Source organism: Corvus brachyrhynchos, unplaced genomic scaffold (assembly GCF_000691975.1).
Source record: "Corvus brachyrhynchos isolate BGI_N302 unplaced genomic scaffold, ASM69197v1 scaffold94, whole genome shotgun sequence".
NCBI classification, from domain to species: Eukaryota; Metazoa; Chordata; class Aves; order Passeriformes; family Corvidae; genus Corvus; species Corvus brachyrhynchos.
Window position 1 is genome coordinate 12,373,113 of NW_008238330.1, and position 24,527 is coordinate 12,397,639.

The 24,527-nt window shown below is 38.4% G+C and overlaps 1 protein-coding gene across 1 annotated transcript; it reads left to right on the top strand.

Moving 5' to 3' along the window:
- The first annotated feature begins 340 nt into the window (after positions 1–340).
- ABHD5 (abhydrolase domain containing 5) lies at positions 341–24,174 on the top strand. The gene is made up of 7 exons (XM_017734577.1): positions 341–399; positions 9,293–9,378; positions 9,656–10,028; positions 13,441–13,595; positions 17,644–17,755; positions 18,287–18,473; positions 21,102–24,174. Exons 1-7 carry the CDS (start codon positions 356–358, stop codon positions 21,189–21,191), a joined length of 1,047 nt encoding a protein of 348 aa, XP_017590066.1. The 5' UTR covers positions 341–355; the 3' UTR covers positions 21,192–24,174.
- Positions 24,175–24,527: the final 353 nt, after the last annotated feature.

Sequence of the window (24,527 nt, forward strand, 5' to 3'; positions counted from 1 at the left end):
GACATTGTTTTGGGATAGTTTTTTGTACATGATTTACATTGAGAGCCAGGGAGAAGAGGGCATGCGAGGAAAGGTGAGGAGTGTCTGCATTTACATTGGCTCAGAAAGATCCAGATGAGAAGCTGAGCAGCAGGAGAGAGGTCAGTGGAGAAGAGAGATTTGTGAGTCAGTAAAGCTGTGTAAGGGAATGAGGTCGGTCTAGAATAAGGTTAAGAGGGTAAAAGGAGGATTTTAAGTGGCAGCAAGAAAACATGGTGAGGAATGGCGGAGAAGGAAGGTGCTCTGAGTGTGTTGTAATAGAAAACTCAGGATGATAGGAGACTACAGAAAGGAGGGGAAGATGCAGGCATAAAAAATGCATTCTCTAAGAACAGATGCAGGAGTGCCTGTTGCCATCGAGTAAGTCTGCTCATATATTGAAATGAGGAAGAGAAGGGTGTGGCAATGGGAAAAATACAGAAATGGGGTGGGTCGGTGCTCTAGCCGACCATTGTAGAATTCTTTTCTTGGTTGCATTTAGAAAGTGTCATACTGACACCAAAAGCTTATTAATTATATCTTTAACTTTCCATAAGGGACTTTGCTATGATGGCTTTTTAGACCCATTTGACTTCTTAACTGTTTTTAAGACTACTTGCACTTCCTTGACAGCTAAAGCATTTGTTGTGTAAGGATGTAGAGAAAATAGTCTATTATCAAAAGGGTTGTGCACCTCTTAGGTTTTCCAGAAAATGGAAATAAGAATATGTAGTCCAAAATGTTGAATACCAGTTCTTGCATTTTGACATAGGTAACTCTTTGTCACCTTAGGTGGCTATGATAAAAGAGCAACATAGAAGCTGCTCTGATGAGTTGCAGTGAAACAACCCTCAGTGTGTATTCATACTTGTGTACAAGTGGAGTTTGTGTATAGCATGTTTGGAGCTGAGGGAAATGATCATGTGCTTTAGATAGTCTTATATCTGTGTTCTTACACAGGTCGTTATGGAAAGTGAAAACACTCACCTCTTGTTGACGTAGTGATCTGAATAGTGCATGATATACAATGGAATTTAACCAAAAGATAAGCCGAGTAGAGTGTGGGTGGGCAATGGTGCAGGTTAGTGAGAGGTGCCTGTTGCATGTATGCTTTGCTCTTGTCCAGTTTGATGGAATCTGGGGACAGGCTGAAATGTCCGCTGCTGGCATGGTAGGTATGATAAGGCAAACAGGGATTAAGCAAGGCTGAAGTCATGCAGTATCTGAAGGGCAGCAGGAGTACATCAGTTGATGTATGAATAAAGTAAAAGCAGTAGAAAGTTAAATAATATTTGAGAGGCACTAAGAGGAAATTTACATTTCCTTAATTTTAAGTATGCTTTTCTTCACAAATTCTTACTGCAATGTGCAGTGTGTTGTTTGTAAAAACACGTGAAAGGTGTGGCACTGCCAAGTTCTATCAGACTTGAGTTTACTGTGGAGGAGGCAGAGGTAGGACCCCTGTGGTGCCTAACCCCTGTGTTACACATGTGGTCTCTGTCACAGGGTTAAGGAGTTTTGGTGGGGCTGTGCAGCTTCTCTGTTTCTTCTCCTCTGCATCTTTATCTCTGTATTATTCCATACTTGCTGTGTGGTTGCTAATATGCTTTTTCTTTGGATTTTTTTTTTATTTTAGCTTTTAAATAAGAATATGAAACCTAGTTGGGTGCTACCACTGCTACTTTGTAAGCAGTATGAGCATTGCAGGTTGCAGACTTGGGTGACAGTCCATGGATAAACTTCATTCTTGTGGTACACACTGAAAAAGCACTTGCCCTGAAATGGACACCTTTGGGTATAGATGGAAAGAGGGTGGAAGAAATTGTAAAAGTATAGAAGAAGGATACATATGGTTAAAAAAAAAGAAAAAGGTGCTGGAAGACACAGAAGAAAATGTGGAAGGGGCTGCAGTTGTGCAAGTTATACTGCAAGGTGTACGTACATCTGAGGCCCACCATGGGAGGGAGCAGAATTGTAGGTCCTCTCCACTTCCACTCAGGTTGCTCAAATGAATTAAAATAAGTGCGGTAAACTTTAATATCTCTAATACAGCCAGAAAATGTCATTGGTTATGGATTCACATTCATGAGGTACGTTTTCAGATTAATTTTGATAAGTGATAGTTAATTTTGATAAAAACAGTAATAAAATTTGCTTCTGAATTTTTATATTAATTCTGATGTTGAATGTTCTGAACACAGAGTTCAAGATGCAGTAAGTACATGAGGAATGCATTGTTTTCACCTCTGCCCTAATGTAGAGCAACATTCTGCAATAACCTATCATGGGTTTTGTGTTGGAATGGGGCTGATGTATGTTACACTTCCTAGAAATATTATGCAGAGGTTTTCAAAACATTCTGTTTTAATGTTACTGAAGTATCCAAGAGTTTCACAACATCTAACTGCATGGAACATCTTGGCTCAAAACTCATCTAAACAGAACTTTCTGGGCAGGGTTATAATGTCATCAGGGAAAAAAATTGGTATCCTTTTTTAACCTCTTGACAATGATTTCATCAAATTTTTTGTCTCCTCATGAAAATGGTAGACAGATATTTCTTGAAGCATTGAGGTGTTTTTGTTCCCATACCATGTTCCTAATACTTGCTTCTGGGTCTTGCCTCTTCAGTATGCACTTCAAGGTCTTTCTGTAAGGATCGCAACATTTTTAGTCTGTTCATGCAATGAAAGTGAAACACAGAATGCTTTTCTCCTCCTGATGTTTGTCTGCAACTGCCAGAGTGTTTTGTCCTAGGAACATCTCCTTCAAATTGTTGTGGTTGCTACGTCTGACTTCTATTGTACATGCAGAAGCTTTGTCCCTGGATATACAGCCTTCACAACAACGGTTACTGCATATGCCTGAATGATTCTGACTATATTCACTGTTCTTACAAGACACAAACATTAAGGAACATGCTGCACTTTAGGGACAGGAATGAAGGACTAGAAGGGCTCCTAAAATTAGTTATGCCTTTAAGGTTCTCATGAAATCGTATCCTGAGCCTTGTTGCAGAAACATCCCTACCTTAGTTAAATGCAGACTTGATGTCATGATTATATGTTACTGTCTGTCAGTGGCAGCTCTGACTTAAAAGCTTGGTGTCCTCCACCTTGACTCACAGTCTTTCTTTCTTCCTTGTTAGTTCATAGGCCTGCTGGTTAACTCTCTGGCTTTTCTGTAGCTGTGTTAAACCATAATTATCTGGTTTAAAATATAGTGTCTTTTAAACCTGAATTTCACAAATCTGGCACAGAGAACAGCCCCCAAGATGGACTTTGGATATAGTGATTACTAAAATATTTTTCTTTACATATTAGGGGGTTTTGCCATGGTGGTGTTGCTGGTAACTGTTAACAAAGAAGCATCAATTCTTGCCATAATCAGTCATGTAAACAGCACCCAATATTCTCGTATTGCAGGCTATTAAATTAATGAAATGGGAAAAGAAAAGTTTATTATAACTTAATTGTCATGGATAGAAATGAGCCAGATGTAAACCTGCTACTTTTCTCTGACATTTTGACACAGAAAGTTCTATTTGATTGTGTCATCCTTGACTGTTTCTTTTGCTTTTTATTGCTTCAGGTTATTACCCATAAACTTGAAATTTAGTAACCAAATATAGAATTTGCTCTTTAAACTTGGTGGTGTTGATGGTGGAAGAAACCATCCTCTGTACCCCTTAAGCTTTGTGTAGACTACTGCTGATGCTGAGGAAAAAGCATCCAATGAAAAGGAGATAATGAAAATGGTAAAAGGGTATCTGTAGCTATTTCACTTGAGCATCCATCCTGTGTTAACTGTAAAGTGTTCATAAAGCATTATAGTAAAAGTTTATTTTTAAAATTGACAGTTTGCCATAAATTTGATATGCTGACCTCTTTCCCAGTTATGAATATCTGATGGTTCTTTTCACTCTTCCTTTTTTGTCCATTCTTAGTATTTCTGACCAACTGAAAGGGCTGAATGAGTTGTGAGAAGTAACATGGTGTTTCTATGGGATGAGGTTTCACCTTGGAAGAGTGAACCTTATGTTGCTTATATTTAGATTGCAACATATTGGCAATTTTGAATTCCTTTACTAGCACAGTACTGCAAAAATACTTTATGCAGAAACAAGAGGGTAGAACCTGAGCTGTCTTTCCATTAGCTTACCCTTGTTTTTTCCTGTTACAGTATAAGATTCTCTTAATTTGGAGCTAGCTTGAATTGCTGGGTGCTTATAACTGGATTGTCAGCTGAATGACCCTGAAAATCCCAATGCCATTCCTGTTGGTGCTGGGCAGAAACAATACCAAATTCTCTGCATTAATTTGTTTTTCTTTCCTTACTTACTTCTAAATGGCTGAAATTAATTCTGAGAGTCAGGAGACTAGAGGGTTACGGTTTTTGAGAGATCAGCTTCATTCTGATAAGATTTAAGGGTGAAGGGTAAATAAAGCTTGAAGTAGTTTCCCATGAGTTCACTCAGTGTTTCAGCTTTTTTAAGTTTTTGAGCTTGCTCCCTAGCTAAAATCTTGGTAGTTAGCAATATTGTCTGCAAAAGTTCAATTGAAAATATTAAGTACATTTGTTTCCTGAGAGCAAGACAGAAACAGATGTGCAGCTCTGATGCTTGTGCATTCAGTTACTTTCCCATAAGCCTCTGTTTAGAAGCTGTTGCATATTTGTTTCATACCCTGAGCTCTGGCCTCCTTAGTGATGTAATTTTAAAGTCCAAATAATTCTTTGTGACAGGAAAATCTATTCTACGCACTCCTGTCACTGCTGCACGGTTTTTGGTCTGTACTGGGGGTTTTGATTACCATACTAATTTCAAAATTCTTAGTGAAAAGCTGATTTTATATTCAACACTTTAGAAAGGTTTCTGCATGTCCTGTCTTGGTGGGTCAGCAATTTTTGACAGGTGATCATGTAGCAATGGTATTGTATTCATTTACTCAGGTTTGGTGGAGTTCTGTTACCTTTTTGCAACCTGTTTGCAAACCCCAGGTTCTTTGATTTGCTGTTTTGCCACACAGGCTTTCCATAGGTCATGATGGCTAGGTCTGCAATGCTGGTGTATGTGGGGAGATGCCTCCATTGAATGATTTCAAGCTTACTACATCTTGTAAGCCATGCATTCATGTTACTCTAATGTAAGTAAATTAAAAGCTTGAAAAGTGAGAGAATGAGCTCCATTTCTGTACATTTCTGTCTCCTAGATAGAGTTATAAGCAACTTCTGCTGAATATCTTTATGTGGTAGAGGTTCCATTTTTTAAATCCACATTATAAGCCAGAAATCAAATGGATTTTTCAGCTGTTTCAGTACATATCTCATTGTTGAAATAGATGTTTTCAATTCTTCAGCTGTATCTAAGCTTTCACAAACTTTTTGTGAGTGTGTCAAATTTGTGACTGGCTACAGATCTATCAATTGTCTTGCATGAAATCAATCCTCACCAAGCTGAACAGGGTTAATAGAGCTGGCAGAAAGGTAACTGTGGTGCAACCGATTTGCCACATTCTTCATTGGGTTTGATCTGAGTCGTGGAGGTGGATGGGTGGGTCATGCTCACTGTACCTCTGCCTCTACTTGATTCTCAGTTCTTTTGAAAGTTACCCTCAAGCAATTCAAGCAGTGCTGTGACAGCAAGTTCTTGATTCATATTATACATACACTGAAAAGCTGGACTTTAGTAACCTTACAGTCTTTTCATATTAACATTCAAACAGCTAAGGAAAAGCAGTATTATCCAGAGCTACATTTTGCACAATGTTCATTCATTATCAAAATTAAATGTCAAAATGTAGTAGTAATTACTTATTTTCATCCTTTCTTATGCTTGCAACCAGGGTCTCAGACCACTTGCTTCAACCAGCCAATCTGTTAGAGCCCGCCCGGTGGCTTGGCCCCTGCACATGGTGGTTGCAGCTCCCCCTTGTCAGATGTTTGTGCCTGTGTCCCTTTTGTTTGCATTATTTATTACTGTATTTGACCATCAGCATAGGCTACTGATGGTCTCCACTAATCTTCTAGCCTCACATTAATCACCTTGACTTTCTCTAAGGTCGTTCAGTGGGTGTCTCCAGGGCTTTCCCTTACCTTCTGGTCTCCTTCCCTAGATGTGTTATCAGAAGTGTGGAAGTCTGTGTGGAGGTCTGTTGGCAAAGAGAAGGACTTCTTTGAATGCCTGGCAGGTCAGCAGCCCCCTGCCTGGTAGCCTCTGATTTTTCCAGCCTGTGTTACTGCAGACCTTGTCAGACAGATGTGAAAAATGTAACTGACCCCAAACTGAAGATGCGAGGAATCACCCTATGCAATGCTTTGCCCCGCTGATGGTTATTGGTTATTTTAGCATGGATGTGCACGCTGGGTTTTGTTACTACATGGCCACAAACAAATATACACGTTAAATTCCACTGGTTATGTGCCTTGGTAATTTGATGTGTAACACCTGTAAGTACATTTGATAAAAAAATTATAAAAATTTGCACTGTCAGTTGCCAGATTTATTTCACACTTTTTGAAATAGCAAGCAGCTAAGGCCAATGGATCTCTTATCTCCTCAAAATACAAGATTCTGCTCTTGACTTTGTAAAAAGACAGGTGGGAATAGAGTGTGAGGGAAGTGGTGGGTGATGAGAGCAGTGTGGGGTTTGCTTCTGGCAGTGGGTAGCTACTGCTAGAATCTTTAGTTTTCTTTCTTAACTCATCTCCATTGCTGTGTGCACACTGCTTAGCAAGGTCCACTGCTTCATTTTTGGCATTATATAGCACTTACAGCTTTATATCACAGAAATAAAAATGATAGACCATGTAAGCAATGGATGCTCCTGTATGCATTTAGAAGACACATGTAGCACAGATGTACAAAAGAAATAATACAACTATAGCCTTCCAAAATTATCAGAAAAATTATTCAAATGGATTAAATAGATGTTTATTCTCCACATGTGGAAAACATCTAGCAATGTGGTAAATAATTTTTGGAAGGAGGGAAACAAAAGATTAAGTCTTGAATATACGTAACGAAATACTTTCTTTCAAAAATAATGCTTCTAGAAATTGCTCACTTTTTTTTGCCTGAAAGCCTTCACTGTTTACTCTTTTAGTTCAGCAAGTACAACAGGACAGAATTGCAAACATAGTTTTAATTTTAAAAGCTTCGGTTTGCTGACTGTATTTGTCAAACTATACATGTATGCAATGTCTCTTCTGAATTAAAATCTAAATATTTTTAAACAGTTCTTATAACTAACAAAAGAAAGAATGGGCGACTTTACCATTCTGATACATTTTCCTAAATAATTTTCCTAAGTATCCAGGTGTCTCCCTAGGACTAGGAAATACAATTCTGGGACTGTGATCAGTAGATGTCACTTCTATTTCATTGTGGCCATATCTCTGCTCTGTTTTCTTGTTGACGTGTTGCAGCTTTACATTTCTGTAGATAAATAAATAAAATCTTAAAAGTATTTTCTTCTCTGAATCAGTGGTTTTTCTGAGAAGAAACAGTACAGAGAGTTTCAGCTCAGGGGAAATAGTGACTGGTTTTGTTTCTGACCTAAGAGTTAAGAATGAAAATGCCAAGTTGAGCATTTAACTAACAGAAAGCTTGACTCAGAAGAGGGGTGACCTAGCTGTTGTTTAATAATTTACCAGAGTAATTCATAGCACTGGACACAATAAGCGTTATTGTTAAACTCGGATTTCACGGTTACTTGCGGGTGAAATTACTCTTGGCTTGTCTCAGCTTTAACTTCTTAAAAATCTTACTTTTAAATAAATGCATAGTTTAATGTGGAAGCAGAATATTTGGATGCCCATTTTCCTGTAAGGTGCTAAGTTCCTTCATTTCCTAGATTGCATGAGCACACAGCATGGAAGGATGTACAACCATGTGTTCCCAGTCCCTCAATTATAATGATGATAACAATTCTCATGGTCCTTCCTTATAACAATTCCAGTGGTCTAGTGGGCCAGGAAGGTTATTTACAGAACAGCCAGATATCAGTGTAGAGGAGTAAATAATACTAAATAGCAGTGGGCCTGGGTGATTGGATGATTAATCCTTTCTGGTCAGATATGGTTTGGGGCTTTTTTTTCTTGATGTCTCCTAACAGTTTTCTGTGAATCCAAACAATGCTGCTTGCAGTTGCATTGTGCATCCCCAGAAAACCTTCCATGTCGTATCATAAACTTAAGTAGCTATGCAGCTGAGGTAGGTCAGCCCCTTAGAATATGTGGAGAAGATCCTGTGGATAAAGAACTTGTGGGGCCAGATCTTTAATTTATTACTGATGTGTTGTCCACACAAAAACTGGACGTGCAAGTCTTCTTGCATTAGTCGTTGTATAACCGATGCTCTTAGTGTTCAGTGCTGAAAATTCTGTAACTAACTGGAAAGCAGTTCAGTGTAGAAAAAGAGTGCTAGAGAAAGTTGATTTGGTGACTTAGTGACTTTTGGATCCTCTTCCCCGTGAGGAATGGTCCTGCAGTAGCAGCCTTTGCACTGATAGTCTAAGCCACTTCGAAACCAGGTGAGAGGCAGAAAAATAAGATTCTGCCTTAAAAACAAGGGATAAATTAGCACCAGGAAAAGCTGTACCAAATTGCCGTATCCTTTGCAGCGCTGTGTGAGGCAATGCTGCCGGCTGAGTCATTCCCCCTGCTCTCATGGTCAAGCTGGCAGTACCAAGATAGTAACTGACAGCTGGAAAAGCAGCTTCTGTTGAGGGAGTTGCTGGTTTGTTTTCCTCTGGGATTTTGTTTCTAAGTTCATAATTAAGGTCCAAGGTTTTGCTTTGCTGGGATAAACCTGCTCATTTTTCACTTTTTCAATTTAGAGTAATAATCAGCTCAGGTTAGGCTGTGGAATGTACAGCTTATTGCTTTTTTGGAAATAATAGGTTCATGCAAGGTTATGCATGTGCAGGCAGACTTCCAAAGAACTTGAGAGGAGGCTGGAAACTCCAGTGATTGTTACATGTCCTGCCAAGCTTGTTGAGTTGATGTGAGGGCTCATGTCTCCAGATCAGTATACTGTGATATCAGGACACAGTGGAAAAACTGCTCACCCTTTGAAGAATGCCCCTGATTGTGATGCCATTTTATAAAAAGTCACGAAAAAGTGAATTCCCTCCCACTGCACAATCCTGTTCTTCACACTGTGTGCTTAATGTGGACTCTCTTATGAAGAGCAGCAAAAGAAATGTCTTCAAAGCATTAGTGCCAAAAGTTACCATGCTGCTCAAGACGTTTTTCTTCTGTATTGCTGTTGTAGGTTCGGATGGTTATTCAGCTGGCTTCCTGCCTGGTGTCCCACATCACTGCTACACCTTAAAGAGGCTGAGGACAAAATGCTAAAATGTAAGTCTTTGGTTTTTAATAAGTTTCACAGATACAACTAGATTTTCTATAAATTTACATTAAATATAATGGAAGAAGTTTTTCAGTATGGCTTTTACACTGTGATGAAATAAACAGGTTTAAAATTACATTTTAATTTTCCACTTACGTAGATATTTCATTAGAGGCTCTCTCCTTTGAAAGGACCTCCTATTTAAAACAGTGATTTCCGTAGAGTGTACTTTGTATTTTGTCATGCATGTCTAGCAACATAATTTTTCCCCATTTTTTTCTCCAGGTATTGCAAGCACATACAATAAACGATACGTGTATATATCTAATGGAAATAAAATATGGACACTGACGTTCTCTCCAGACCTTTCAAATAAAACTCCACTTGTTCTTCTGCATGGGTTTGGAGGAGGTGTTGGACTGTGGGCTCTCAACTTTGAAGATCTCTGTGAGAACAGGACCGTTCATGCTTTTGACCTCTTGGGATTTGGACGTAGCAGTAGACCACACTTTGACACTGATGCTCGGGAAGCAGAAAATCAGTTTGTGGAATCCATAGAAGAATGGAGAAAGGAGGTGGGGCTAGAAAAAATGATTTTGCTTGGACACAACCTAGGTGGATTCCTGGCTGCTGCTTACTCCTTAAAATATCCATCAAGGTATGTGAAAATAAAGGAATGAAGGGATTCCTTTTCTGTATTTGACTAGTAATTTTAATATAGATTTTATTTCATCAGGCTCTTTATATCTTTACATAAATGACTGTGATGATTTAACAAAATTCTGAGACCAAAGTATTAATTGTATGGTTTGTTTCCAGGTGAATGAAATAGGTAGATATGGTAAACATGGTTTTCTGTATACTTTACTGTACCTCTTCAGTTCAGTACCCCCTTGCCATGTTAGAAGGTGAAATAGCAATGAATATATTCATTGGGTGAATGTTTTGTCTCAAAGATTGTTTTGTGAAGGGAAAATAGGCCTGTTCCTGCCAGACTTCGCACTCTTATGGATAACATTGAAACTTCTGAATGTAATTCCCCTAGGTAATTTATGCCTATATGCTAGCAGTCAGCCTGGTGCCAGCAGGATGATGTAAAAATTATTTTAGTGACTCTTTGTTTTAAATTATCTGTATGCCACTTCATATTTCTTCTTTGCAAGACAACCCAGCTGCAGCAGTTCTCTAATTATATTTCATCAGCATTTTCTGCACCATGTTGTGTCCAACAGTTAATACCTTTTTTTTCCTTTTAAAGTAGTAATTTGTTTCTTTTATATATGTGGTTATATGTCTGGCTATATATCCCCTGATGAGCTAGGATCCCACCAACTGAGGGAATTCTGTATGAAAAAAAAGGACAATGCTTTTGTTGGGCTACATATAGTGGTCTCCTATGAAAAACTGAATATAAGCTTAACTCTCCACATCATACGGCAGATTCTGTTTTATACTAAACATATCTTATTCTTTTCTATTCGTGTCAAGTTTTACTGTTTCTTTGTTTCTCACTTGGATATATTTGAAGTAATTTCATGCATCATTTGTCCCTAAAACACTTTGCCTTTTTCTTTCTAAATGGACAACAGTTAGCACAAGTGGCTGGAAATGATGTGTGAAAGTAGGTGTGTTTCTAAATCCAGAATTGCTAAAAAGAAATGCAATCCTCTGCTTTAGGGATGCAAACCTATTATCCTTATAGTTACAAAACCAACTTTTAGCTAACTGTAGTTAGCTTTTTGTAGGGATTACTTATAAGTTCCTTACCTCTTTTTCCAAAGTATCTATAAATGGCACTGTCCTATCCCTGTGGGATGGGATATTGGTTTTGCCCACTGCTGACATATATCAAAAGCGATGCTTTGTTTTCATGCATCACTGTGCTTAAGTTGGGGTTAATTAATTTGGGGATGTTTCAGTTTGTGCTCTCACATTACTAATGTTTCTCTGGAATTAAACTAAGACCACCAAAATAGCAAATTGACTGCTAGGGTCTTAAAAGAGCATTTAATCAAGTGATAAATATAGCACAGCTTTCAGCCAGGTTATCTACCAATGCATTAGAGGCTTAAGGGATTCTGGATACGTATTGTTAGGAAAGTAGATCTGTTTCTCCAAGCATGGATGATCCATTAATTTGCTGCACTGTACCAGAGTTGCTCATGGAAAATCCGAGGCTACTAATCCAAAAGGATTCCCATCTAGCATATCGCCAAGTTGAAATGGGGCATGATTTTCAAATACTGTACTTTCTGGACATTTACTTTTGGAATGATTCTCATGGTCAACTTCCCATTATTCTGGGTTATGTTTTAGGCTTGATTACCAAAAGGAGAAATGCCAAATAGGAAGGAAAGTATTAAGAAAGGAAGCATGAAACAAAGCTTACTCTACTTTTATTCATTCATTTGCTGTATTATACTTAATGCCATAGTTTGTGCACAGAATGTGTAGCTGTCCTCAATGGCTCCTCATTGCTTGCACTGCTTTGCCTCTGATCTCTCCTGCTTGTTTTGTACAGTCCTCTCTTACTGTTGTTGTTTGCTGCAGGGTGCAAGTATGCTTATAGCTCAGCCAACAACCAAGAAACATCTTTGTGAGGTTAATCCTTTCCAACCCTTCATTCCAAGCACAAGTTTTTAGTTTCCCAACTGATTATAATCCAGAAATAGCTTTTGGCATCACTTCTGGCATCGTTTTAGGCACTATGGACTCTTCTGTGTTAATATCTAATCCCATGGCTTTAACAGGGAAGGAGGTAATGAAGGAAAAAGTGAAGATAAAAAGGTAAAAAGTTAAAGACAAAAATATAAAGATTTAGGTTAGATAAGACTTTTAGGATCTAGTCCAGCTGTTAACCTAGTACTGCCAAGTCCACCACTAACCTGGGTCCTTAAGCACTGCATTCACACATCTAAATACCTCCAAGGATGGGTACTCAACCACTTCCTTGGGCAGAGTATCATAAAATGGTACAGGCTGGAAGGGACCTTCAGGGTCATCTAGTTCCAACCCCCCTGCCATGGGCAGGGACACCTTCCACTAGACCAGATGGAACAAGACAGCCTGTTCCAATGCTTGACAGCTCTTTCAATGAAGAAATTTTTCCTAATATCCAATCTAAACCTTCCCTAACACAACTTGAGGCTGTTTCCTAATGTCCTACTCCTTGCTTCTTGGGAAAAAAGACCAACCCCTACCTTACTACAACCTCCTGACAGGTAGTTGTTTACAGCGGTAATGAGGAAGCTGCCATGGAAAATCATCTTAAATATGGGAAACTGTAGTTAAGAGTCACTTTTTTCCAGAAATCACCAGTATCTAGGACAGTTAGAATAGGTGTTGTTCTGGGATTAAACAGAAATGGATGATTCTAGCCTACCAGGATGAATTAAAATTTTGATTGAGGGGGACCCACAGCATGAAGTGATCGATAGTTGCATGTGCTGGAGACTCCTGCTATGCTCTCTGTACTGATATTCCTTTGAGTAATAATTTTACAAATTGCCTCTCTGATGTTTTCTTTCATGACCTAAAATCAATAAATTTAGAAGAAAACTGCTAGTTTTGCTCTGCCCTTCTCAGTTTAAGTTTTACTTTGATAAGATGATTTTTCAGTTAAATTGTCTCTCCTTTGAACAGAGATCTTAGACTTCTAGCAACTTCACTTAAATGAAACAGATGCAATGATCCTCTTTTCTGTCAAATTAAACTGCTCCTGCAAATAATATTGACTGAGCATTTAGATTAGCCTGTTTTTAGAAACAGAAACAAGACTATCCTTTCTCTCAAATGTTTGCGACAGTGAGTGTCTATAAAATACTGAGCTTCTCTTTGTGACACATGCTTCCATGTTTCTGGTGTTCATACATATGATTAGAGGCAATTCACTCTCTAATTAGTAACTGAAATCAAAACCATTGATGAATCAGAAACTAGGTAATAAGCCTCTGTGACAGAAGTGACTAAAGTAGGCTATCTGTATGTATCTGTAAAACAGCACATTTTCATCATGCTCAGTTAAAGAAAAGCTACTGTACCTTAAACCATTGAACCTTTTTTGCCAACAGGGTCAAGCATCTTATCTTAGTGGAGCCATGGGGTTTTCCAGAGAGGCCTGATAATGCTGAACACGAAAGACCAATTCCAATCTGGATCAAAGCACTAGGAGCTATATTGAGTCCATTTAATCCATTAGCTGGGCTAAGAATAGCAGGACCCTTTGGTGAGTTTTAGCTACTCTTTAATACCATTTCTATTTTGGTTAAACATAAACATGGAGCAGACAGCAACTTATGATAAGCTTTTTTGCAAGTCTATATCGCCCACAGAGGAAAGAGTTGGAGGAGAAAGTGGGAGTTGTTAAGGAAAGTTGAACTCTTTAGGAAAGAAGAAAAACTCTTGCTATTAGAAATACTAGTACGATGCAAGCTACAGTTATGATCTGTACAGGCTTCAGTTATAGTGAGTTGGATTATGCAGATGTCTGTTGGGGAACCCTAACAAAGAGGCATGAATGTGAAAGGTTTTTTTCTGGTTGCTTCTGGTCACAATCCATTTAGCTTCCTTTCTAACTCCAGTTTGATGAGCAAACAGGATTTACAAATTCCCTTAAAGTTAGAAGGCAGTCTCTCATAAATGTGAAAATCTTTGGCCTGAGTTTAGAGAAGTTGAAACTGGGTTCTTTCTGTTAGCCATTTTCTTACTACTCTAGCAAATCTTGTGGGCCTCATTATGCTGGCAGTTCATATTTCCATTTCTTCAACAGCACTGATAGGATGGTAGATAAACTCTCTGTACCCTAGTACTAGGGCTAGATAGGGCTGACCAAAAATACCATGGTTTTAGTTCATCTGGGGTGTGGGGAGAAGAGCGTAATAAAATCTTGAAGTGATTATATGTATTCCTTCTAGAAGAGAAAGAGGTTATCTGTCTGTTACTCTCTGTGCTGCAGAATTATCTTGTGGAGAGGCTTGGATAAAAGATATCCTTCAGGCCCCTCACAAATTAAAATTAACTCACCTCTTCATCGTTTCTGGTATTCAGTCTGAAGATAAACTTGTGAGATTTCTAGGCATTGTTTACATTTAAACCACATCTGTTTCCTAAATCTGTTTCTACAGAATATATATTTTAATATGCTGATTTGTTTGTTTCTTTTCAGTAGTGTGACAAATTTAGTTTTTCAGACAAGCAACATGTTTTGTACAAACAGATTTTTTTTAAAGTAAAATGCTAATTCAGTTAACAAAACGACCTGGAGCATATTGAGTGATATGCACTGATTTAATGTGTGCATGCATAGATCAATCCACACGGGAAAATTCAAAGCTGAAATAGTCTCCCTTAGCAATAAGTGCAGTCAAACCATGATGCAGAAGCAGACTCTGTCTTGGCAAGGTGTCCCCAAACCTAGCCTCCCTTATAGGTTGCCTTGGAGGGCAGTGCCTTTAAAAAATTTTTCATCTGTTTCTCACTGCACTGGTAAAAAAGTTTTCTGTCACCAACTTAAGTTCTTGACAGGTGAAACATAGTTCTTGGAGAAGGGTAGGTCTAAACACAGTGCTGTGAGTAGGTGTCAGACGTAACCTGCTGAAAAGGCACTGAACTGAACCCCAGGTTTCATTCCACCTGCAAATGTGCTTAAGCTGATGGGAAGACGTAGTTGTTTGAACCGTACTCTAAAGCCAATTGCCCTTGTTCAAAGGCATGAGTTAGGCACTTAAATGTGAGCCAGGTTCATTGGGATATCACAATAGAATCACAAGGATATTTAATCAGACCTGCAGGCAAATACTTAAAACTGGGAGAGAGACAGAATCCAGAGATATTTTTTTCTTTGAGTGGTTTCCAGGTAGTTGATTTGCATGTTTTCCTTCACTTAACTGGAACAGTCACCCAGGAGTCTCACAGTTTGGTGGGGGTTTGGTGCTTTGGTGCCAGAGCTGGATGCCTGAAAATTCCTCAGGACAACAGAAATGTCACTGTGACCACACCCTTTTTGTGGAACTTGGTGTCTTCAATGTTAGAATTTCTTACAGCATTTTCATAGACACTGTGGAAAACATCAGCCAGACAATTCAGAATTTCTTCAATAAACATTACAACAATGATTTACAGTGTGATTTCATTCCAAAATTTGTTCCAAGTTGCCTTGAATCCTTGTTTCATTCTCCCCTGTAAATTCCCAGGGAAAAACTGCTTTGGACTTGGACCCACAGACAAGACACTTCTTATCAAAATGGAAAGTGAATTCTAAAATTTGGTAACACTTCATGCTGTGGCCTCTGTGCTCATAGCAGGGCAAGACACTGAATTAGTCTCTTTCTTCCAAGTACTCTTATTCCAAGCCAGCTGTGTTCACTTGTGTTCAGAAAACCCAAATACACAGAGAAAGAAGTCCAGCTGCCAGACTTCTACAAAATCTTCATTGCTTTGGGAGTTAAACCGCTGTTTCATAAGGGAATTATTTTCCCTTGCACTGTATTAGTTTTCTAAATCTGTTTAAAGCATGCATAAGGGCGTGTTGCAATCGTCTCAAGGTTACGAAAGCATAGATCACTGTGACAAGGTCTACATAAATCATACCAGCCCTTTGCCCAGTGTGGGGTGCGAAGTGACATCATCATAATTGCACAGATTAACAACAGTATGAAGTTCCTACCATCTGGAAAAGGGGAAACATTCAGTCACACTCAGTCAGTTCAATGTCCACGTGGAGACCAGTGATGAGTTCCTCGCAGATCAGTGTTGGGATGGGCTGTTACACATCTTTGTCAGCAACATGGACCGTGGGATCGAGTGCACCCTCAGCAAGTCTGGTGATGGCACCAAGCCATGTGGTCAACAAGCTGTAGAGAAGGGATGCCATCCAGAGGAACATGGACAGGCTTGAGAGATGGGCCCATGCCAACTTCATGAAGTTTAATGAGGCCATGTGCAAGGTCCTGTACCTGGGTCAGGGTAATCCAAACCACCTCTGAACAGAGAATAGATTAAGGGCAGCCCTGAGGAGAAAGACCTGGGGTGTTGGTTGATGAGAAGCCCAAAATGACCCACCAATGTGTACTTGCAGCCCAAAAAGCCAAATATATCCTGGGCTGCATTAAAAGCAGTGTGGCCAGCAGATTGAGGGAGGTGATTCTCTCGCTCTGCTCTGCTCTCCTGAGATGCCGTCTGGAATACTGCATCCAGCTCTGGGGCCCCAATATAAGAGTGTTGGAGGCATACCTGTGGGAGATAGTCGTGAGGAGGGACATGAAGATGGTCGTGCTGGAGGCACCTCTCATATGAAGACAGGCTGAAAGAGTTAAGATTCAGAAGAGAAGGCTTTGAGGACACCTTGTAGGAGCCTTACAGTACCTAAAGGGGGCCTACAAGAGAGCTGGAGAGAAATTTATTGCAAGGGTGTGTAGTGATAGGACAGGGGCTAAGGGCTTCAAACTGAAAGGGTTGGATCAGATATTAGGGATGACTAATGTTCTTAGACTAAGATTAGCCTTCTGGTGAGGCTCTTGTCCCAGAGATCCATCTGGTCAATGTAGAAGAGACTTCTTCCTTAGAGAAGTTATTCAGAAAAGGTGCTTAAGTTCAGAAGGCCTGAACTGGCCCCTGAAAAGACACACACCTCTACTGGCTTGTTAGGAGAGCATGAGGACAATGGTTTTCAACATTCAGTCTCTTCATTTATTCCAGTACTTGTGCCTTATGTTAGGACTTCTACACCTGTTTTTTGTCATAGACTTCTGTTCTTTCAACCACACACTAGTTGGATGAACTGGCTTCAGAAGCAGACTGTTCTGTAAGAGGAGACGACAGACTTAAGCAAGAAAAGCACCCCAGCTTTTTCAGCAGTGCCTTCTGGTCCTGAAAGGTGTGATGCATTTAGCCTACTAGATACTGCCAGAGCAAGGAGAAAGTGTCAGTATCATGTGAGACTAAACTGGTGACAAAAAGACACTGCTTAGCCCTTTTGCAGGTCCCCATTGTAGGTTTCTTCTATTGCTGTAGTGACCATACTCAAACATTCCCCGTATGTATTCAGCAGGGGGAGCAGCATAAAATTCTTTAGAGTATTTGCATTTCATTCATGTTAGGTGTAATTCCATCATGCAGCTAATTCCAAGACATGTAAGTGGTAAAGCCAAATACAGGTTTAGAAGCCACGAGTTTCAAGGGGATGTGTTTTGAGGGCTCTAATGAAAAGCATTAGGCAATCTGATAAAGTAATTTATACTCATTCGCCCTCTAACAGTGTTTTCTGGTTTTAACAGGATTAAGCCTTGTTCAGCGTTTAAGACCAGATTTCAAGCGAAAATATTCATCAATGTTTGATGACAACACTGTGGCTGAATATATCTATCACTGCAATGTACAGTCACCCAGGTGAGTATGAGTTTCCCAGTGTATGTTTTGAAGTCTGTTGTTCATTTACTGAGTGCCTGCTACTCCCTCCAATGGCCATGGCAGCAGTGTGCATGCTATTTTTTTTTTAATTGTGGCATTTATTATATTGAAGAAAAAGGTACCATTGCAATTTTTTTGAATTCCGGATACTGATAAACATAAAGAGTATCCTAATTCTGTATTTCTTCTCAATTTGTGTTAATTCTGTGAGATTTTGGGCACTGCATTTAATTAAATAATTGTTGGAGAATTTTCATGTGTAAAGAATGTCTTTAAAAACTTTTAAAATAAGGCATTTCATTCTTTTAAGTGCTACCACTCAGTCATGCAAAAACATGGGCTCTTTCTGTTGAAAATTACATGTAAACCTTGGAAACTTACTTCTCTTAATTGTAAAAAATCCCAACCTCGTGTACTTTGTGCTACCAAAAGGTACAGATACTCCAGTTTAGATAAAAAGCAGATCCAATGGCAATTGAAATTGTTTTTACCCTTTTGAATGTCCTGAAGTGGTGAAACAGCTTTCAAGAACATGACGATTCCTTACGGATGGGCAAAGAGGCCGATGCTGCAACGGATTTCACAAATGGATCGAGACATTCCTATCACGGTGGTCTATGGAGCACGTTCATGTATAGATGGCAATTCTGGCAGCACTATCCAGTCTCTGAGACCAAATTCCTATGTGAAGACAATAGTAAGTTTGACTTTCAAAGCAGTCATTTGGTTTTTGTGTGGATTTGTTTCAATCATATCTATGTAGCCAGGTTGGATGGGGCCCTGAGCAACCTGGTCTAGGGGGAGGTGTCCCTGCCCATGGCAGGGGGGGTGGAACTAGATGACCCTGAAGGTCCCTTCCAACCAAAACCATTCTATGATTCTATGTGGAATAGAATACCTGCTGTGGAAATGGTGCCACTTTTGATTAGAGCCTGGGGTAATAAGTTCTGTTTTCTGTAAGAGAGAGAGAGAGAAGACAAATGTTACATCACAGAAAACCTAGACAAAAGCGTTGAGTCCCCAGGCTAAGAACAAAACTTACTGTAGCACTAGAGGCCAAACTAGGTCAGTGAGCAAGGTGATTCTTTATTTTTTTCTACAGTGTGCTAATAGAAGTAGGTGTTGTGGTCACTGTTCTTGTCTGTGTTTTAAACCACAGCAGTCCTACTATCTCCATATGTATAAGATTGTGGGGAGGCTCTCATAAACTCTCTTCTTCTGTCTATATAATGCATTTGTTTCTCTGATAAGAGAGTAGTTTGTACCTGGTGCTTAGGTTCTTGTAAGCATCTTTCTTTAAGTCATTAAAAAAATACTTAATGTTGTCTTACTACCTAAGACATTTTTGTTTAAAGGTATGGTATTATCGTTTAAAATGAGTGTACTTACAACTTGATGGAAATGTGCACACTGCATTTTTTTGTTGCCGATTTCTATAAAAACAAACTAATTTAAAAGTATTCTTCACACATTTGCACATCAGTCAACTGTGATAATTGAATATGCATACATGTTAAAATGCTGTGAGGTGATAAAATGTTTGAACACACCAGCTGTGATCTTACTGATGTCTGGAACTATCTGGACAGAGTGTACAATATGTAATGTTGATACTATACTATAACAAGTCATCCAAATAAAATTTTATGACTCAATACAGCTGAATTCAGAGCGGAAACTTAGAGAAAAGACATTGTTATCCAACTCTTTTAAGTGTGTGATCCGGTTTGGCCAAATTTAGAAATATATCCTCTGAGAGAAGGCAGGTCACCACCCCTCCCCCACCAGGTTCAGGGAAAATAAATTTTCCTCAAAGGAAAGTGAAAGAGATAAAAACTATTTATTTAACAAACACACGGGAAAGGAAAATAATGCTAAATAATAAAATCTCCCGCTGTGGAGAAAAAACCTGGGAAAGTGTTAGAGTCCTCCCTTTGGTCTCCTCGGAGCTGGGGCTTGGCCCAGGGCCAGGCCCTCTATGCCCGGTGGAAAGTCCTCCTATGTGCTCTGATATTGAAGTAGTCCAGTGGAAAAGGGAGAAAATCCGAAATTCCAGAGAAGGGAAAAAAAATTTAAACTCCCAGTCTCTCTCTGGAGAAGAAGAAGCTGAACAACTGGCCAGAAACTGACCCGGGAGCAGCAAGCCGGGTGCTTCTTCGCTCCCCTGCTGCAGCTGGGAAAAAAAACCTGCTATCTCTGTGTGACCTTGAACAAGCTGCAAACTGCTTTGAAAAAGTTTTGCTCAGTTTTTCCTTCCTCCTCTCAGGCTCAGTTTAGAGGCATAGAAAGGCACAAAAATTAATTTCTGGGCATAGGGCAGCGATACGGGATACACATCATAAAGTCACCCCAAGACAGTGTAGTAAAGAGCACAGATACATTCCATAAATGTTGATATCCAGACTGAAAGTGTCACTTCACTGCTTGACCAAAGAGGGAGTTGTAACAGAAAGTCACTGTTAAAAAGTGTACAGAATATTGCTGGGATAAGCATTTACCATTCTGGCAGATTTTTTCCGCTCTGGTCAGGAACTTTTAGAAGGGACTGTGGAAAATTTTATTGTATTCCAGGTTAAAATTTTGCCAAACCAAATACAGATTCTAAAAGGTAAATTGGAGTGGTAAAATTGCAGGCATGCTCAAAAACCCATAGGAGGGCATGGGCTCTAATTGAGACCAAGATGTGGACTGGCAGTGCCATGCTTGGTAAAATGCACAGGGGTTCTGTGGTTTTATTACATGTGTTCATTTCTAAGTAATTTTTGCTTTGAGTTTCTGGAGTTTTTAACACAATAATATAGCTATACTTTTATGAGATTTGGTTAGAGACTTTAGAGAGAGTATTTTAAGTAGGGGAGGGAAAATTAGTTTTAAATAAATAGTAGTCTTGGACTGACTAAAATGGAAAGAAAACAGGGTCAAGAACCTTTGCTGTACTGTGGTGTTGGTTTACTTTGTAGCATTTTTAGCATAATTATAATTTTAGCAATTATAGAAATAGGCTATTTGAGTGGAGAGTGAAGGCAAGCAAGGCATATGTATCTACCAAGTTTGTTGTGCTGTGACTTGTGCACACTTCAGTGGTGGGGTTTTTTTCAACAAGGTGAGCAGTTGAATAAGCAGTAGTTTTATTTTCTTCTCCTCTGTAGGAAAGTATCTTCACAAGGAAAAGAATATTTTGCTATTCCTTATGTTTAGAGTTGTTTTTTAGGCTGTATGATGCCAACTCTTAGGTAATGTGTAAAAGCCAGGTTCTTCACCTGTCCCAGTATTTGTTTGTTACCTTTTTGTGATATTGACATGTTTCTTCACCTTTATCCTCCAGGCTATCCTCGGTGCAGGTCATTACGTGTATGCTGATCAACCTGAAGACTTCAACGAGAAAGTGAAAGACATCTGTGACTCTGTGGACTGAATGTCTTCTGATCTTTAGAATGTCATACCGTAGATAGCATTTAATGGCAATACTCTCTAGGAAATCACTAAAGAATGCAGGGCTAATGGAACAGGCTCTGTTTGCACACTGTTTCTTCTAAGAAGCCATTTGCACACTTAAACCACTGAGTGCCTATTTTTGGGGGGAATGAAGAGGTTTGAAGCTAACTTTGTACAGTTTTTTTTTTTGAAATTGTCCTGTCAGATACAAAATTACATGTAACTCTTGAAACTGGAATTTTCTTCAAAATTTAATTGGACTTTGCACATGTTGAACTTTCTAAAAATGCTGAATTCTCCAACACAGAACTGTATCAATAGAGATACAATGTACAAAATGCAATTTGGTTTCTTTGTGAACGTTCATACTTTTTAGCTGATGTTTCATAGCAAGAATATGAAACTGCATATGTATTTTATTTTTGGAACTCAGAACTCCATATACAATATTTTTAAGAGGGTTTGTTTTTTAATTGGAGTGGTAACAACTTATGAAACTGATTCTGGGAAAGGGACGGGGCCAAAATAATGAGCAGTGTCTGTCACTGAAATATGTTTGTTAGTTTGTAAGAAATTGAGGCTCAGTATTAGGAAATCTATCTTCTGTTGGATTTTATTTCCATTTATCTCAAGGCATCCTTTTCCATCTGTGCAACTTTTACGGAAGACTCAGTGTAAGAGTTGATGATGTCACCAGCATTCATGCTTCCATAAATATTTTGATGTGTAGATTTCTGTGGTTTAAAATACAGAAGATGGCTGGTTAGTTATTCCATCTATTTTTAACGCTTTACTGCAAGATTTGTTACTAGTCTAAACCTAACAGTTGTGGATAAGCTGATAAGATTTTGATTAGGGCTAGGAAGTATCCACCTGGATAATGAGCCTGTTTCCCATTTTCTTTTGGTAGAAAGCCTAGTCCATATTTTAGTGAATTCGGGCTGCAGGAGAGACAGAGGCAGAATATTGATGTTCTCTAATAGGGAACTGCAACAGCTTAATGTATTTTATTTAACATGCAGCCTTCTTATAGGAAGGATTATTATTGGAATGAACAATACCACTGTAATGAATTATAATTACATGTTTTGGAGATTCTTTATGTATTTTAACTGAGTATTTCAATATCAGAGATAGTCCAGTCTCTGCTACTTTTTGAATTACAGTTTGACATTAGTTCTTTACATGCCTAGTAAATTATATTAAGAAAAAATACTTTGTCACTTTAAAGCCAAATTATGTGGTGGTTTGTTTTTTAACAAGTTTACATAAAACTATTGATCTGTTTTTGAATATTCAATTGACTACTGAAGAGTTCTTGATACTTTTATACAAAGAGAATTTTAATTCATGATAGCACTGTTTTAAAGCTTGAATTATGTCCATTTTTTTCTCAAATTAAGGAATGGTTGCACATATTTATGATGTGGAAGGCAAAGATACCTAAAATATTCAGGAAATAACCTGATTATGTTCCCCAGCAGAACATAATCTCTCTTACTGAAGGAGATACTTATCTATATGGTGCTATGTAAACATCAAACAGTTTTTGTGGCTGCCTTGACTGGTAGCACTTAATATCTAGCAAGATAAAGATTTTAATTAAAATTAAGATTGAATTAAATTACTTTTTCAATTAGCAGATTCCAGAACTGTAAAACAAAATTTTGGGTTATTTGCTAAAATCTTGAGTTGAAAATGGAAAATCAGAATTATCAATTCAGTTTTTTAATATAAGCTATAAATTATCAGTCATGCCACCATTTAGGTGGATGCCTTCAGCAGGTTGGTTATTTTTCACCCTTTTCAGTGTCTTATTTTGTATTTATCAATTTAAACAGCTGGTTTAGTTGTGCATAAAAACTTAATGCAAAAATAAATTCTGAGTCTTCTCCAAATAATAAAAGGTGAAACAAACTATTGGTATTTTCAGACAGCACTTACGGATGGGAATTGTAGATTCCACATTAAAAGTTGGAAGTAGGGATAAAAATTGTACACTGGATGTGAATATTGTTTTAAATATCCCTTGCTTTTTCAGCTTATTGTACTAATAAGACTTATTGCTTATGTTTTGCACAATAAAAAAAATTCTTAAATGTTAAATATTTGATTAATGTTAAGAGATGATACTGCTTTTATAAAAATTACGTGCAATTAAGCCCTGGAAATCAAGAGTTATTAGTTAAATTGAGGTAAGCCATCCAAAATACATTAAAAATACAGTAATGCTTATTTTCAAATGTCTCAATGTTCTTAGGTTTCCTTGTAGTTAACTGAAACTGGTGAGTGTTTGTCAACAAGTAGCTGCAAGCTGAAAATGTTGATTGTATGTGTAAGGAAAATGATTCTGGATTATCTTCCAGGCAGTATTAGATGCTGCTCTGAAGGTCAAGATGGAATTCTGAGTCCTATAACCTGATCAAATTACTGTAATAAATGTCATAGGAGGTGCTGAACAGAAGATGAATGGCTGAAAAGTCTTGGGAGTTAGACCTTTTGTGAGCCATTACTGTCTGGAAATAATCTCAGTTTCTCAAGAAGTTCTGTTTCAGTGCAATGACCAGTTGCTTAAATGTACTGTAGTGAGCACTGAATGCTGATGATGCTATTTTTATTACAGCACTATAAAATAAGAGAAGAATCACAGGCATACAGGCACCCAAAGATCTATCCCATTCTAGCATCAAAATGAACACAGCTGTGTACCAGAGGCTAGAGCATAACAAAAAGAATCCAAAATATTAATAAAATTCCAAGATAAACTGCCTAAATCTCCAGGACACACTCTTCCTGAGGTTGTTGTGATAAAATTTATTTAAAGTAACTTAGTAATATTTTGTTTTCCATGGCTGAGTTCATCTTGTTACTTACTGAACACTGCCAGATTAGATTTTAGTTCTGAAAAACTGATTTTCAGAGAACTTGTTGATAAGACTATAATAAAACACTCACAACCATCACAAGGAAGTCCCTGTTTGTATCTGATTGTGAAATGGAAATGGAAAATGTGAATTCATATGTGTTGATCTTGGAAAAATGGGTCCAAACAAGAGAAATGTCATCATCTGGTTTCACTTGGATTAAACCAATGCTAGCCGTTCCTTTTAAAAGTTATCTTTTTAAGGTTGCTACAACTGTTTGTGCTGAGCCGATGTGCCAGTTTCTCTCTGAAATGCCTTCTGTGGTCCTCACTGTGGTTCCTCAGGTTCCAAGCCCTTCCAGATCACAGTTACTCAGCTTTTTCACTGGGATGAAAACAAGATTAAATACAATTAAAACACCTGGAATTGATGTATGGGCAGACATTTTCAGG

Coding starts and splice junctions, on each gene's coding strand:
- ABHD5 (XM_017734577.1), top strand. CDS start 356: ATGCATTCTCTAAGAACAGATGCAGGAGTGCCTGTTGCCATCGA. Junction 400..9,292: donor GGAGTGCCTGTTGCCATCGA/GTAAGTCTGCTC, acceptor TTGCTGTTGTAG/GTTCGGATGGTTATTCAGCT. Junction 9,379..9,655: donor TGAGGACAAAATGCTAAAAT/GTAAGTCTTTGG, acceptor TTTTTTCTCCAG/GTATTGCAAGCACATACAAT.